Genomic DNA, 13,862 nt, shown 5'->3' with positions numbered 1-13,862 from the left:
AGATTGTCCTCGTCCGAAGGACAAGGACACTATCTGTTCAAATGTACAGACTTTCAGACTGCAAAGAGGAAAACAGAGGCCAATATTTAATAAACAGAACATTCCTATAGAATATTAATTGAGTAGGTGTGTATCATGACATCACAAGGGATCTGAACCAATCATAGATGGTTCAGATGATGACACAGTTAACTCTTTCCTGGTCAATATTAAGGTTCAGGATTCGCCAACGGAGGGCACTCTTACTTTCACGCTCTCTATCTACTGACTGGAACCCTAATTAATTTCCCTTATTTCTGTAATCTGATATAATGTATGCTGTACATAGATAGTCTAGATGTAACGTAGTATAGTCATAAGAGGACCTGATTGCCTTCAGCAGGAAGGTAATCACGAAGCTGTAACGCAACGCAAGACTCTGCTTTGCTAAGATGTTACAAACTGTATCTGTATATCTGTTTACTGAATAAACAACTTGGAACTTAGAAGCCTAAAGAAGTTCTATCTCCTATAATGCTTGCTGTGAGGAGAGTCGAGTCAGCTCAAATTCTGTGAGGTGCACCTCTAAGGGGGTGCTGGTGCCGGAGTAAAGGTGATTTCTAACAAGGATCTGCATCTTTCTTGGCCAAATCAGTTAATGGTGCCACCAAGGAGGAGAAATTCTTTATAAACCTGCAGTAATAGTTGGCAAAACCTACAAATCTTTGAATGGCCTTGAGGCCTTTGGGAGGTGGCCAATCCTGCACCGTTGACAGTTTTTTCTCATCCATGGCTAATTCTGAGTTAGAAATTACTTAACCCAGGAAAGGCACCTGTGTAACTTCAAAAACACACTTTTCAAATTTGGCAAACAGGGTATTCTCCCGTAATTTTCTTAACACACATCTTACATGTCCCCGATGTTCTGACAAAGAATTAGAATAAATCAAGATGTCGTGTAAATACACGACCACAAATCTACCCAATACATCTCTAAAGATATCATTAATGAAATCTTAGAGGGCATCACGAGATATTCGTAATGCCCGTCTTGGGTATTGAACGCCGTCTTCCACTCGTCTCCTTGACAGATTCTGATCAGATTGTATGCCCCTCGTAGATCTAGTTTGGAAAAAATCTTGGCCCCAGACACTTGTGCAAATAGATCGTCAATCAGGGGAAGTGGATATCTGTTTTTCACCGTGATTTTATTCAATCCCCTGTAATCAATACAGGGGCGTAACCCTCCATCTTTTCTTGCCACAAAAAAGAAGCCGGCGCTGGCTGGAGAAGTGGACGGCCTAATAAAACCTTTCTCTAGATTTTCCATAATATATTCTTTCATGGAAAGTTTCTCAGGACCAGTGAGAGTGTATAAATTTCCACGTGGGGGCATAGTACCGGGCAACAGATCAATGGGACAATCATAAGCTCGATGTGGTGGTAACTTATCAGCGGATTGGGGAGAAAATAAATCGGCAAAATCCTCGTAAGGTGGAGGTAATGATATCTGTTTGATCCCCATGCTGAGGAGAGGAATACCCCGTAGGCATACATCATGGCAGTTTTGCGACCAACCCCTAAGTTGTCCCGTACACCAGTCTAGATGTGGGTTGTGTCGCTGCAACCATGGCAAGCCCAACACAATCGGACTGGAAGAAATGCGGAAAACATACAATTGCAACTGCTCATGATGTAAAGCCCCAACCTGTATTGAAATCTCAGGTGTGATGGAAGTGGGTTGTTTGGACTTTAAAGGGGTACCATCTATGGCGGTCACGTAGAGCTTGTTTTGCAAGGTGAGGGCAGGGATACCCAAGTTGACTGCAAAAGTAGAGTCTATAAAGTTCCCTGCTGCCCCTGAATCAACAAAGGCCTCAGGGTTAAATAAATCATTACCCCAATGAATGATACAAAGGGTAGGGGAACAAGAGTGCGCTCCGTAGTGCATTAAATGGGGTTTGCTATTTTCACAAAAATAAAATCATTACACTCACATTTGGTGATAGTGTCTGTCTCTGTGCCTCTAGCCCGTCTGGCGGGTCGCCTCGTACCATAGATAGCCTGGCCAGGGCCAATGGTGTGGATGGAATATCGGAGGGACGTCCGTCTAGAGCGAGCAGTGCACAGACTCTACCGTCTGACGTCACTACCGGTTTCGGCGTAAGTCCACGCCTTCCTTAGGTGACGAGCTCTGTAGACGGCTGAGAATACATAGCGTAGTATGCTTGGCAACAAAGTTGCCAAGGGGCGGCAATTTTAAAATAGACAACTTTATTAGAACACTTTAAAAACGCGCATTCTGTTATTTCATAAAGCGCTACATGAATATGGTAAAACTAATAAAGGGAAAGAATCTTAAGTGATTTGCTAACATAAAGCAAACCTAATACATATAAAATGTATATGAATAAAATAAATAAATAAATAGATTGTGCCTCAAACTTGGGCTAATACCCTTGTATGATGTTCAATATTGCACATAACTATGTAACCTGTGCAGCAAGCATGTAAACGAAAAAATATCCATACATTATTCAATAAAAGCCTTCATTGAAAATGAAGGAATAGACTTTACAAAAAGGATTAGTTTAAAACATTACTATGTACAACATGTACTCAAGCGCCACCTTGTGGACTAGTAACGAACTAGGCAAAATAAAAATAGACTCAAAATTTCAGACCCTAATGCAGCCAACAGGCAATATAATATTAATCTAAAAAAATACAAAGATGTTAATGTACGCTAGATAATTGCGTAAACCCGCTGGTATATGCATTAATGGATGATCAGACTTTCGTCTTTGGATAAAACAATGCAAAATTTACATGAGAGGTAAATATAAATATAAAAGGTGATTATATACTGCAAAAAAACACAATTGTTCAGCCTTTATGAGGGAACCGGTAATTGTACACAACAGGTATGCCGAAAAAATATATAGGCCCTCTTCGTGTAAGATAAACCTAAGATCTTTGAAGCACAAACTAAGACAACTGAGAATAGAAAGAAAGAGAGAGATAAATCTGCAACATGTAAAAGTGGGCCCACTTTCATAACAAAATATACAGGTAGCTCTGGAAAAATTCAGAGTATTATAAAGAATAATTGGCCAATACTGTTACAGGATCCTATAATAAAGAACCTTTTGCCAGCGACACCTCAAATAATCTTCAAAAAAGCGAAATCTTTGAAAAACACCATTGCACCTAGTCAAGTGAGTCTGAGTAAAACAACCACCTGGCTCAAGAGCAGTATAACTGGAAACTTCAGATGTGGCTCCAGTAGGTGTGGCTGTTGTATATTTATGGAACACAGAGCCAAAAGCATACCAAATTTAGATGGTCCCCCTATACCCCTGAAACAGTTTACAAATTGTGCCACTAAATTTGTAATTTACCTCTTATATTGTGGATGTAACAAGAAATATGTAGGTAGGACCACACAGGAACTTAGAACCCGCTTAGGTGAGCATAAGTGTAACATTTTAGCTAAATCAGAGAAACACAGTGTGCCACGCCACTTTCTACAATACCATCAGGGAAATCCAGAAAGCCTAAAGATTATGGGTCTGGAGTATATCCCAGAAACACTCACCATGGGTCTTAGATATAAAAAAATTATGTGAACGGGAGATGTACTGGATTTCCCGTCTGGATACCCTATCCCCTAGAGGTCTAAATGAGGGATTAGAAGTCCAGAGCTTTATGACATGATTTTTTCTTTTTTCCTTTTTGCTGTCCCTGTTTGTGTGGTTTCTACTGAAGGTTTCAGTTGGGATTTATGATGATCTTGCCTGTAGATGATGATCTATATATGCAAATTTATTGTTTCTATAAAGTGTCTATCTTTTAGAAAGTGCAAAATATGTGCTGAAGCAGAGCCTGTTATAAATTTCTATACTTTTGCCTTCACCTGGAGGGGTATTGATAGGTGTTTTTGTCCCTCTTTTTGAAGGCAGTATACACAAAGAGGTATGTGTGGTCATTTCTGTTCACGTGTTCTAAAATATGTGCAAAAGATATACACGAGGAGGGCCTACCGGTATATATTTTTTCGGCATACCTGTTGTATACAATTACCGGTTCCCTCATAAAGGCTGAACAATTGTGTTTTTTTGCAGTATATAATCACCTTTTATATTTATATTTACCTGTCATGTAAATTTTGCATTGTTTTATCTAAAGACGATTAATGCATATACCAGCAGGTTTACGCAATTATCTAGCGGACATTAACAACTTTGTATTTTTTAGATTAATATTACATTGCCTGTTGGCTGCATTAGGGTCTGAAATTTTTAGTCTATTTTTATTTTGCCTAGTTAGTTAGTAGTCCACAAGGTGGCGCTTGAGTACATGTTGTACATAGTAATGTTTTAAACTAATGCTTTTTATAAAGTCTATTCCTTCATTTTCAATGAAGGCTTTTATTGAATAATGTTTGGATATTTTTTCGTTTACATGCTTGCTGCACAGGTTACATAGTTATGTGCAATATTGAACATCATACAAGCGTATTAGCCCAAGTTTGAGGCACAATCTATTTATTTATTTATTTTATTCATATAAATTTTATATGTATTAGGTTTGCTTTATGTTAGCAAACCACTTAAGATTCTTTCCTTTCATTAGTTTTACTATATTCATGTAGCGCTTTATGAAATAACAGAATGCGCGTTTTTAAAGTATTCTAATAAAGTTGTCTATTTTAAAATTGCCGCCCCTTGGCAACTTTGTTGCCAAGCATACTACGCTATGTATTCTCAGCCGTCTACAGAGCTCGTCACCTGAGGAAGGCGTGGACTTACGCCGAGACCGGTAGTAACGTCAGACGGCAGAGTCTGTGCACTGCTCGCCCTAGACGGACGTCCCTCCGATATTCCATCCATACCATTGGCCCTGGCCAGGCTATCTATGGTACGAGGCGACCCGCCAGATGGGCTAGAGGTACAGAGACAGACACTATCACCAAATGTGAGTGTAATGATTTTATTTTTGTGAAAATAGCAAACCCCATTTAATGCACTATGGAGCGCACTCTTGTTCCCCTACCCTTTGTCTCTTTCAGTTGCTGGCACCAACCAGTATAAGAGAGCAGCACCATGTGAATTCTCAAAGGGCCAGTGCTATTTTGTTTGAGCGCAAGTGTTTGTCTTCTTTTCTTCTCCCCAATGAATGATAACTGGCAAAATAATTCTCTTAATTTTGACGGGAACAACCGGCCCGCCCAGGTGAGGTTCCCCAACTTCACCTAGGCGCTGGAGTTTCCTGGAGCCTTGCCCTTAGCAGAACAACTCTGGGCAAAGTGACCCTTTTCACCACAATACAAACACAGCCCTGCTTGTTTTCTTCTGAGCTTCTCAGTGGGTGACAGATGTGAGAAGCCCAGTTCCATTGGCTCATCAATGGAGGGAGCGCTACCTGGTCTAGGGTTCCCTGAGACGGAATAGATTTTGTGCTGACGTCTGTGCCTAATCCGCCTGTCAACCCTTATAGCCAGGGAGATAGCTCCTCCTCCAGAGTTCTAGGTTCAGGGTGACTTACTAGCATGTCGTTAACAGAATCAGTTAGCCCAAACAGAAATTGTTCGAGGAGTCAAGTGCTGCCTCACCCCACTGAAACCGACCATTTTCTGAACTCGGCCGCATACTCCTCTACAGTATGTTTTCCCTGACAAAGATCTCGTAGCTTGCGAGTAGCCGTAGCTGAAATATCAGGGTCAGCGTAAATCATAGCCATCGCATCAATTTCTACGGATGTAAGAGCTACATCGTCTGGATTTAACCCATATGCCCAGGTTTGTGAGTCTCCCTGCAACAGCGTTTTAACCAAACTGATTTTCTGTGACTCGGTACCAGAAGACCTTGACCTGACCTCAAAATAGGACATGCATAGGTTACAAAAATTACTGAAATCAGCCCGGACCGCTTAAAACTTTTCGGGCAATGGCATTTTTGGCTCAATGATAGGTGGAATGAGAGCCGGTGGAGGTGTTTGTGAAACATTGGCGGGTATGTTAATCTGAGCAATAGCATTAGATAACTGCGTAATTAGAGTTTGCTGGCTATTCAGTTGCTCAGTAAGGTGATTCACTGCACCAATAAGTGTCTGAATCTATTCCTGCATTGCCTCCATGATATTTGCTTTATGGGCCTTGATAATATCACGCTGAATATCACACTGGTGCGTGTTGAGATAATGTACAGATAAATACAAATAACAATACAATGCGTAGTGTTAGAGCGGTCAGAACTAGTGCACAAGTTTTGAAATGTCGAGGTACAAAATCGTCAGGCTTAATCGTAATCAAATTCGAGCAGGTCGTAACGAGTATCAGATGTCAGTCGTATTGCAAGGGTCAGACAGTAACAGGGTCAGGGACAGGCCGAGTCGGTAACAAGAATTAGATGGCTGCGGTACAAAAGGGCTAGACAGAGGCGAGGTCAGGAAACATGCAGAAGGTCGGTACACAGATAAATCACAATGATATGATATTCCTAGTAAATTACAATTTTCAGCTATCAATAGTAACACAGGAAGGTAGCAAGGCCAAGAACCAGCGAACTGATTTGTATCAAGGCCAGTGAGCAACTAAAGCTCCTGGCCTTATATACAAAGTCCATGATCCGTAACCACTCCTATTTGGTGAGGTCACTCATGACCTCACCTACTGAATCCTCCTCCTGAGCCTATAAGGGTCGCACGCGAGCCAGAAGACACCGTCGGAGGGAAGGTGGGGATACCGCCAGAGGATGTCAGCGCGGCAGTCCCGCCGCTCGTCCGGAGCACACCAGACCCGCCGCGGGACCTGCCGCTGGAAGGTAAGGATGTTACAACTACCTACTCTGGGGGCAACTATACTACCTACTCTGGGGGCAACTATACTACCTACACTGGGGCAACTATACTAGCTATACTGGGGCAACTATGCTAGCTATACTGGGGCAACTATACTACCTTCACTGGGGCAATTATACTACCTACAATGGGGGCAACTACACTAGCTATACTGGGGCAACTTCATACTACATGGCAATGGTAATATTGGTCAGTTCACTGACCAATCTAAATAAGATGTGTGTACCCACTGTAATGCTATAAGTCATCAATTCTTCATGACTTTTCCCCTGCTTGCTCATATAGAGATTTTTCAAAGTGTCCATTCACAGTTTCAATCAATATACAGTGGAAGTTTGATTTGCAAGCATAATTGGTTCCGCAAACATACTTGTAATCTATCAGTCGGCTTGGGGCCCTGAAAGTTGAGTTTGCGTGAATGGGGAGGGGGCCCCAGGTTACCTTTGCCTTGGAGCTTCCATGTTGCTTAAATGGGCCCTGAATATGTGTTCTTAACCCCCTTGGTGGTATGAAAAATACCGCCAGGGGGCAGCGCAGCAGTTTTTAAAAAAAAAAAAATTTTTAAATCATGTAGCGAGCCCAGGGCTCGCTACATGATAGCCGCTACTCAGCGGCATCCCCCCAGCCCCGCCGATCGCCTCCGGCAATAGGCGATCAGGAAATCCCGTTCAAAGAACGGGATTTCCTGGAGGGCTTCCCCCGTCGCCATGGCGACGGGCCGGGATGACGTCACCGCTGTCAGCGACGTCGGGACGTCATTGGGAGACCCGATCCACCCCTTGGCGCTGCCTGGCACTGATTGGCCAGGCAGCGCAGGGGTCTGGGGGGGGGGGCCGCGCGCCGCACCGGATAGCGGCGATCGGGCGCGCGGCGGCGGCGATCGGGGTGCTGGGGCAGCTAGCAAAGTGCTAGCTGCGTCCAGCAAAAAAAAAAATATTTAAATCGGCCCAGCAGGGCCTGAGCGGCACCCTCCGGCGGCTTACCCCGTGTCATACACGGGGCTACCGCTAAGGAGGTTAATAAAGTACTCAGCACATGTAAATGTAAAGTAGATAAATATTATTGTTACGATCAGTGTAACACAGAGAGGGTCTGATTATTGGTGATCTGCAGTATCACCAAGAATACAGATATATACCCGATTATTGATGATCTGCAGTATCACCGATAATCAGATATATCGCTAACCTCTGGACACCGGAGAGATATGAGTGTTTTGGTGCAACAGTAAATACTTTGAGAGCAATACCTGGAGAACAGGTATCAGAGCAGTAGGCTATACTGCAAAAGAGAACAAGTGCCTTCCAGTAACCTGAGAATCTCCCGAAGGGAGGAGCCAGGCCAGGAGATGGAAGGACCAGAGTGTTAGTGACACCAATAGGAGAGTGTCACTAATGATCTGTGAACTATCTCTAAGGTAGGGAGATAGCTCTCGAGGTCGGGGCAAGCCAGGTCGGCAGCACACGGACAGATAAGTACAAAGACAGGAGACAGATTCAGTAATCCTAAGACATGCAGAGTTTGGCAACATAATATCAGATATAGCGAAGTACCAAATCAGCAATCAAAAGAGTGGTCAGGAAAGCAGAAGGTCATAACAGATAATAAACAATGCCTAGTCTTGGTGTGAGCTCCGTGATCATCAACACCCTGGAACTAGTCTGAAGTATAACAGAATGATAATACAATTCCCTAGTCTGGGTGTGAGGTCCGTGATCATCACCACCCTGGAACTAGTCTGAAGTATAACAGATTGGTAATACAAGTCCCTAATCTGGGTGTGAGGTCCTTGATCATTAACACCCTGGAACTAGTCTGGATATAACAACTGGTAACACAGAATCTAACAAAAGGTCTGAGTGCTTCCACGTAGTGATCGTAACGGCAGACAACCAGTGAATGACCAGCACCCGGTATATATAGCACAGCGCTCTCCAGCGCCTCCCCTAAGTGCTGGACCAATGGGAACTGGTAGAATTGTCAGCTGACCGGCTGGATCAGCTGACTCCCTTCTGGCTGTCATAAAAGTTCTGCCTCTCAGCGTGCGTGCGCGTCCTTCTGAACCTGTGTGGACTATCAGTCCCAGCCACACCAGCCATGTGTTGTGTACCACTGGCCGCGCTGGACGCGTAACCAGCCGCACCGCTATCAGGGCATGCGGCGGTTTCTCTGCGTTCAACCATAATGGTAGATGTAGGACTACGCGTGTAAACCGCCGCGTTGGACGTGGAATCAGCCGCCTTGTTCTGAAAACACGCGGCGGCTTTTCTGCGTTTTCTCACAATTATGCTTTAAGATAGTAGGGCAACTATGAGAGCATACAAGGGCCCATATGAAATTCCTTTTTCTCCTGAGCTTTCTCCTAAGTAATATTTCCACACCTTTTCATAAAATGCCTTTTAAACCACCAACAAGCAATAAAATACTCAAAATATAAGTTGAATATTAGTCAACTAATAACTGTATAAGTCAACTCCAATATTTAACCCTCATAAGGTGGATTTTTTTAATTATTCAAGTATACAGTAAGTCTATGTATAAGCTAACCAGGTAGGTGCCTGGAGTTTAGGTATCCATTATAGTAGCCCCTAGTATAGGTAGGTAGCCATTATAGTTGCTCCCAGTATAGGTAGGTGGCCAGTATAGTTGCCCCCAGTATAGGCTAGCCAGGTAGGTGCCTCCAGTATAGGTAGCCAGGTATAGCTGCCCCCAGTATAGGTAGGTAGCCAGTATAGTTGCCCAAGCATAGGTAGGTAGTCAGGTATAGTTGCCCCCAGTATAGGTAGGTAGCCAGTACATTTGTCCCCCGTATAGGTAGGTAGCCAGTATAGTTGCCCCCAGTATAGGTAGGTAGCAAGTATAGTTGCCCCCAGTATATTTAGAAAGTAAGTATGTTTGCCCCCAGTATAGGCTGCAGTGGCGGTCTACTTCCTTTACTTTCGATGTCACATGACCTTGGGAGTGGAAGTTACGCGTGAGTAGGAGGAGGAGGAGAAGAGAGGACGCTGCGCCAGGCAGTGGATCGTAACAGCTGCAGCTGTGGGGAGAGCAGGAATAGAGGTAAACAACTCACCCTTCAGGATCCCCACAGCTTCTATCTTCTTCCTCTCTCAGGTGTCCCTCGCATTGATACCAGCATCCCCTGTGATGAAGTGATGTCATCACAGGGGGTGCTGGTCTCAATGCGAGGGATGCCTGGGAGAGGAAGAAGGTAGAATCTGCGGGGATCTCGAAAGGTGAGTTGTTCACCTCCATGCTCGCTCTCCCCCGCCGCTGCAGCCATTACAATCCACTGCCTGGCGCAGCGTCCTCTCTTCTCCTCGTGCGTAACTTCCACTCCCAAGGTCATGTGACATTGGGAGCTGGTGCTACTCTAAAGGAAGTAGACCGGCACGAGTGAGAGAGAAGAGAGGATGCTGCAACCAGCGGTGGATGGTGAGTAACCCTCACCCAACCCCAAAATCCCACCCTACACAGGCTATAAATCACAAAATTTAGGACTACTCAAGTATAAGTCGATCCGCCCACTTTTATACTTTGAGTCAGTCCTAAATTTTAAGACTAATAGTTGAGTATATAGTGTATCAACTTTTAAATTGTAACATTGTTAAAACTTTTTAAATTGTACAATGCTTAAAAGTTATTTTCTCCTAGGAGATAACTCAGGAGACAAAGTTAATTGCAAATGAACCAAGGTTTGCAGATACTGAACTCTATTTTTGAATTTGAAATGAATGTGTAAAGGCTAGGTGGCTAAGCACACAATCTGATTTCTTTGTTTTAGGCATCAGAAAAAACTGAAAAGTACTTTAATGATGAAAACTTGGCCATGGCAGCTTGGGATCTCTTTTCAGCTGGGACAGCAACAACATCTTCAACACTTCGATGGGCCATATTACTGATGATGAGATACCCAGAAATACAAAGTAATTTTATTATTATAAGTGGTGGCATTTAGGAGAATAGACTGGTTTCTTAAATTTTCCGCTTACCGTATTTTTACGGACTATAAGACGCACTTTTTCTCGGAGAAAAAGTTACTGCGTCTTATAGTCCGAATGCAGCTTTTACCGATCTGATGATGATGATGTGTTTTCTGTGATCTGCATGAGGTCCGATATGAAGTCCTTGCATCAGCCTTTATAGTGTCCCCGTGGTGAGGAAGCAGCAGCCCGATATGAAGTTTTCCCGGATCAGCCTTCATACTGTCCCCGCGGCGAGTCAGCAGCACCTCGACCTAACGTGTTCCCTGCATCAGCGTGGTCCGAGCAGTACAGGTCAGCTTCGGCCGCTATAACGGCAGAGACCTATGAGGCTTCCGTACTGCATTGTTTATTGGTGTCAGCCCATGACCTCGGCGCTCGTGCGCTGCAGGTGATTGGAGGGCGCCAGTAAACAACTCCGAACTTACTGATGCTACTGCCTCACCATAGGGACAATGTGAAAGCTGATCGGGGGACAAGGACTGCAGGGACAGCTGCTATGCTGCTTGGGGAGTCTACAGCCTGGACCTCCAAACTGGGCCCATCTGCTTTTTGAAGAAGAAGATGCCACCCAGGCTGCATAGGTGAGAAAGATCTCATTGAGTTTGTAGTGGTTAGCATAGCTAGTTTTTTGGGGGGGAAGCAGGGGTTTGTATAGTGTAGTGTAGCTGGGGGAAGGGGGCATCAGTGGATTTGTGAAGTGTAGTATAGTTGGTGGGGGCAGCAGTGGTTAATGTAGCTGGGCAGTGTAATTTAGAGATATCTTGGGGATGGGGTAAAACACTCCTGGACCATGGATGCACCTATGCTTAGTTTTTTTCCCCCTGGTTTTTGCCTTCTAAACCTAGGTGCGTCTTATAGTCCAGAGCATCTTTTAGTCTGAAAAATATGGAAACTGAGAGTTTGCCAAACTTTTTTATCCATCTTCATAAGAAAATTAATTGGAGAATGAATTTGCTTAGATGTTGTATGTTTGGAAGCTTTTTCCAGCACATACCTACAGATGCCTGATGGAAAGGCGGCTCACTCCCCACCCTGAGTGCCTCTCTTATCCCTTCCCTATGCAGAGTCCTGATGTCAGATATACTGTACTGTATTACATTGTATTCTTTATATACAGTATTATGAATTTTTCTCTTTTGATTTTCTTTTAAATCAACACAAACCTTGGAGGAAGAACTAGGAGGGCGTATACCCCAAGCAACACACATAAAGAAGCTCTTTGTAAATTTAAAATATCATAATGTTATTAAAGGGGCACTATGGCGAAAAATTTTAAAATTTTAAATATGTTCAAACATATACAAATAAGAAGTACATTTTTTTCCATAGTAAAATGAGCCATAAATTACTTTTCTCCTATGTTGCTGCCACTTACAGTAGGTAGTAGAAATCTGACAGAAGTAACAGGTTTTGGACTAGTCCATCTCTTCATAGGGGGATTCTCAGCAAGGCTTTTATACTTTAAAAAATACATTCCTGAAAAAGGATTTAGACAATGATGCTGGCCAGCTTCCCTGCTCTCTACACAGTTTTTTGGCAATTGGACAGAGCAACTGCCATTCACTAAGTGCTTTTGAAAATAAATATATCCCTGAGAATCCCCTATAAAGAGATGGACTAGTCCAAAACCTGTCACTTCTGTCAGATTTCTACAACCTACTGTAAGTGAAAGCAGCATAGGAGAAAAGTAATTTATGACTCATTTTACTCTGGAAAAAAATGTATTCTTATTTGAATATGTTTGCACATATTTTAAATTTTACAGTTTTTCGCTGTAGCGCCCCTTTAATAATATCATAAAAGATAATAAGTATTAGAAAATGGGCGGTGGTTGATCAAGCCATCTTCAGCTCACCCAAAACACACTCAATCCACACTACAAACTTCCTAGACCCCATAAATTCTCATCATGGAAATAGAGTATAACCAAAGGTAGCAATGCCAGTTCAAAAGCTGGTTAATATATCGATGTAGCTCAGTGGTTCAAAAGCAGCATGTAACTTTGTGCAAGTACAATCATTGGTGCACTCAATCATAGTTCCATTGGGCATCCAGCCTAGGTAAGTATCATAGTTGCTAGTCTGCTGTGAGTATGAGCAGCAGGCTCACACTGAAGTATCAGACAGTTCACAATTGTGTGAAAACAGACTGTAAGAGTCTTTACTCCATATTTGTGATGAATATAACTTGTGTGAACCAGGTGCAGCAAAACCGCAGTTCATGAAGAAGCTGCGGGTATATACACAGATTAGTCCAGCAATAACCAGTGGATAATCAGACCAGTGTTAGTAACAGCCAAGGCATGTGGCAACATGTATTACAGAGTCTCTGTGCAGCATGCAAGCAAAGAAAGCCGACACTGTATGCAATTGGCAGCAATGCACAGCAAGGTATAAGCAAGAAGATTCCTGTCAGCAACCATTCATAAACATGGCATACAGTACCAGATCCCCGGTGTCCAGCTTTTATGCAAACTGTAAACTTAAAGAGAATCTGTATTGTTAAAATCGCACAAAAGTAAACATACCAGTGCGTTAGGGGACATCTCCTATTACCCTCTGTCACAATTTCGCCGCTCCTCGCCGCATTAAAAGTGGTTAAAAACAGTTTTTAAAAGTTTGTTTATAAACAAACAAAATGGCCACCAAAACAGGAAGTAGGTTGATGTACAGTATGTCCACACATAGAAAATACATTCATACACAAGCAGGCTGTATACACCCTTCCTTTTGAATCTCAAGAGATCATTTGTGAGTTTCTTTCCCCCTGCAGCTATCTTCCACTGAAGTGTCAGGCTGTTTCTTCCTGCAGAGTGCAGACAGCTCTGCCTGTATGTAATTCCTCAGTATGTGAAAGCCCAGCCAGCTCAGAGGAGGATTTATCCAGCTTGTAAAAGATAAGAGAGAAGAGAGAAGCTGCCCTACTCTAAATAATACACAGGCAGTGAGCAGAGAGGGCCTGGAGGAGGGAGATGCATCACAGAACCACAACACTGAAGAACTTGGCAGCCTTCCAGACACAGGCTGACAAGTCTGA

At 43.2% G+C, this 13,862-nt stretch overlaps 1 protein-coding gene across 1 annotated transcript in view; it reads left to right on the top strand.

Moving 5' to 3' along the window:
- The window catches only part of LOC137525631 (cytochrome P450 2K4-like), a 112,117-nt gene that overhangs the window by 73,127 nt on the left and 25,128 nt on the right, over nt 1-13,862 (top strand). Inside the window, exon 6 of the mRNA XM_068246781.1 lies at nt 10,625-10,766. Coding sequence (XP_068102882.1) covers nt 10,625-10,766 — 142 coding nt within the window. The remainder of the gene's footprint in view (nt 1-10,624; nt 10,767-13,862) is intronic.

Source organism: Hyperolius riggenbachi, chromosome 7 (assembly GCF_040937935.1).
Source record: "Hyperolius riggenbachi isolate aHypRig1 chromosome 7, aHypRig1.pri, whole genome shotgun sequence".
Taxonomy (NCBI): Eukaryota; Metazoa; Chordata; class Amphibia; order Anura; family Hyperoliidae; genus Hyperolius; species Hyperolius riggenbachi.
Note: the sequence above shows the minus strand (reverse complement) of the source record. Positions and strands in the feature narration are given on the sequence as shown.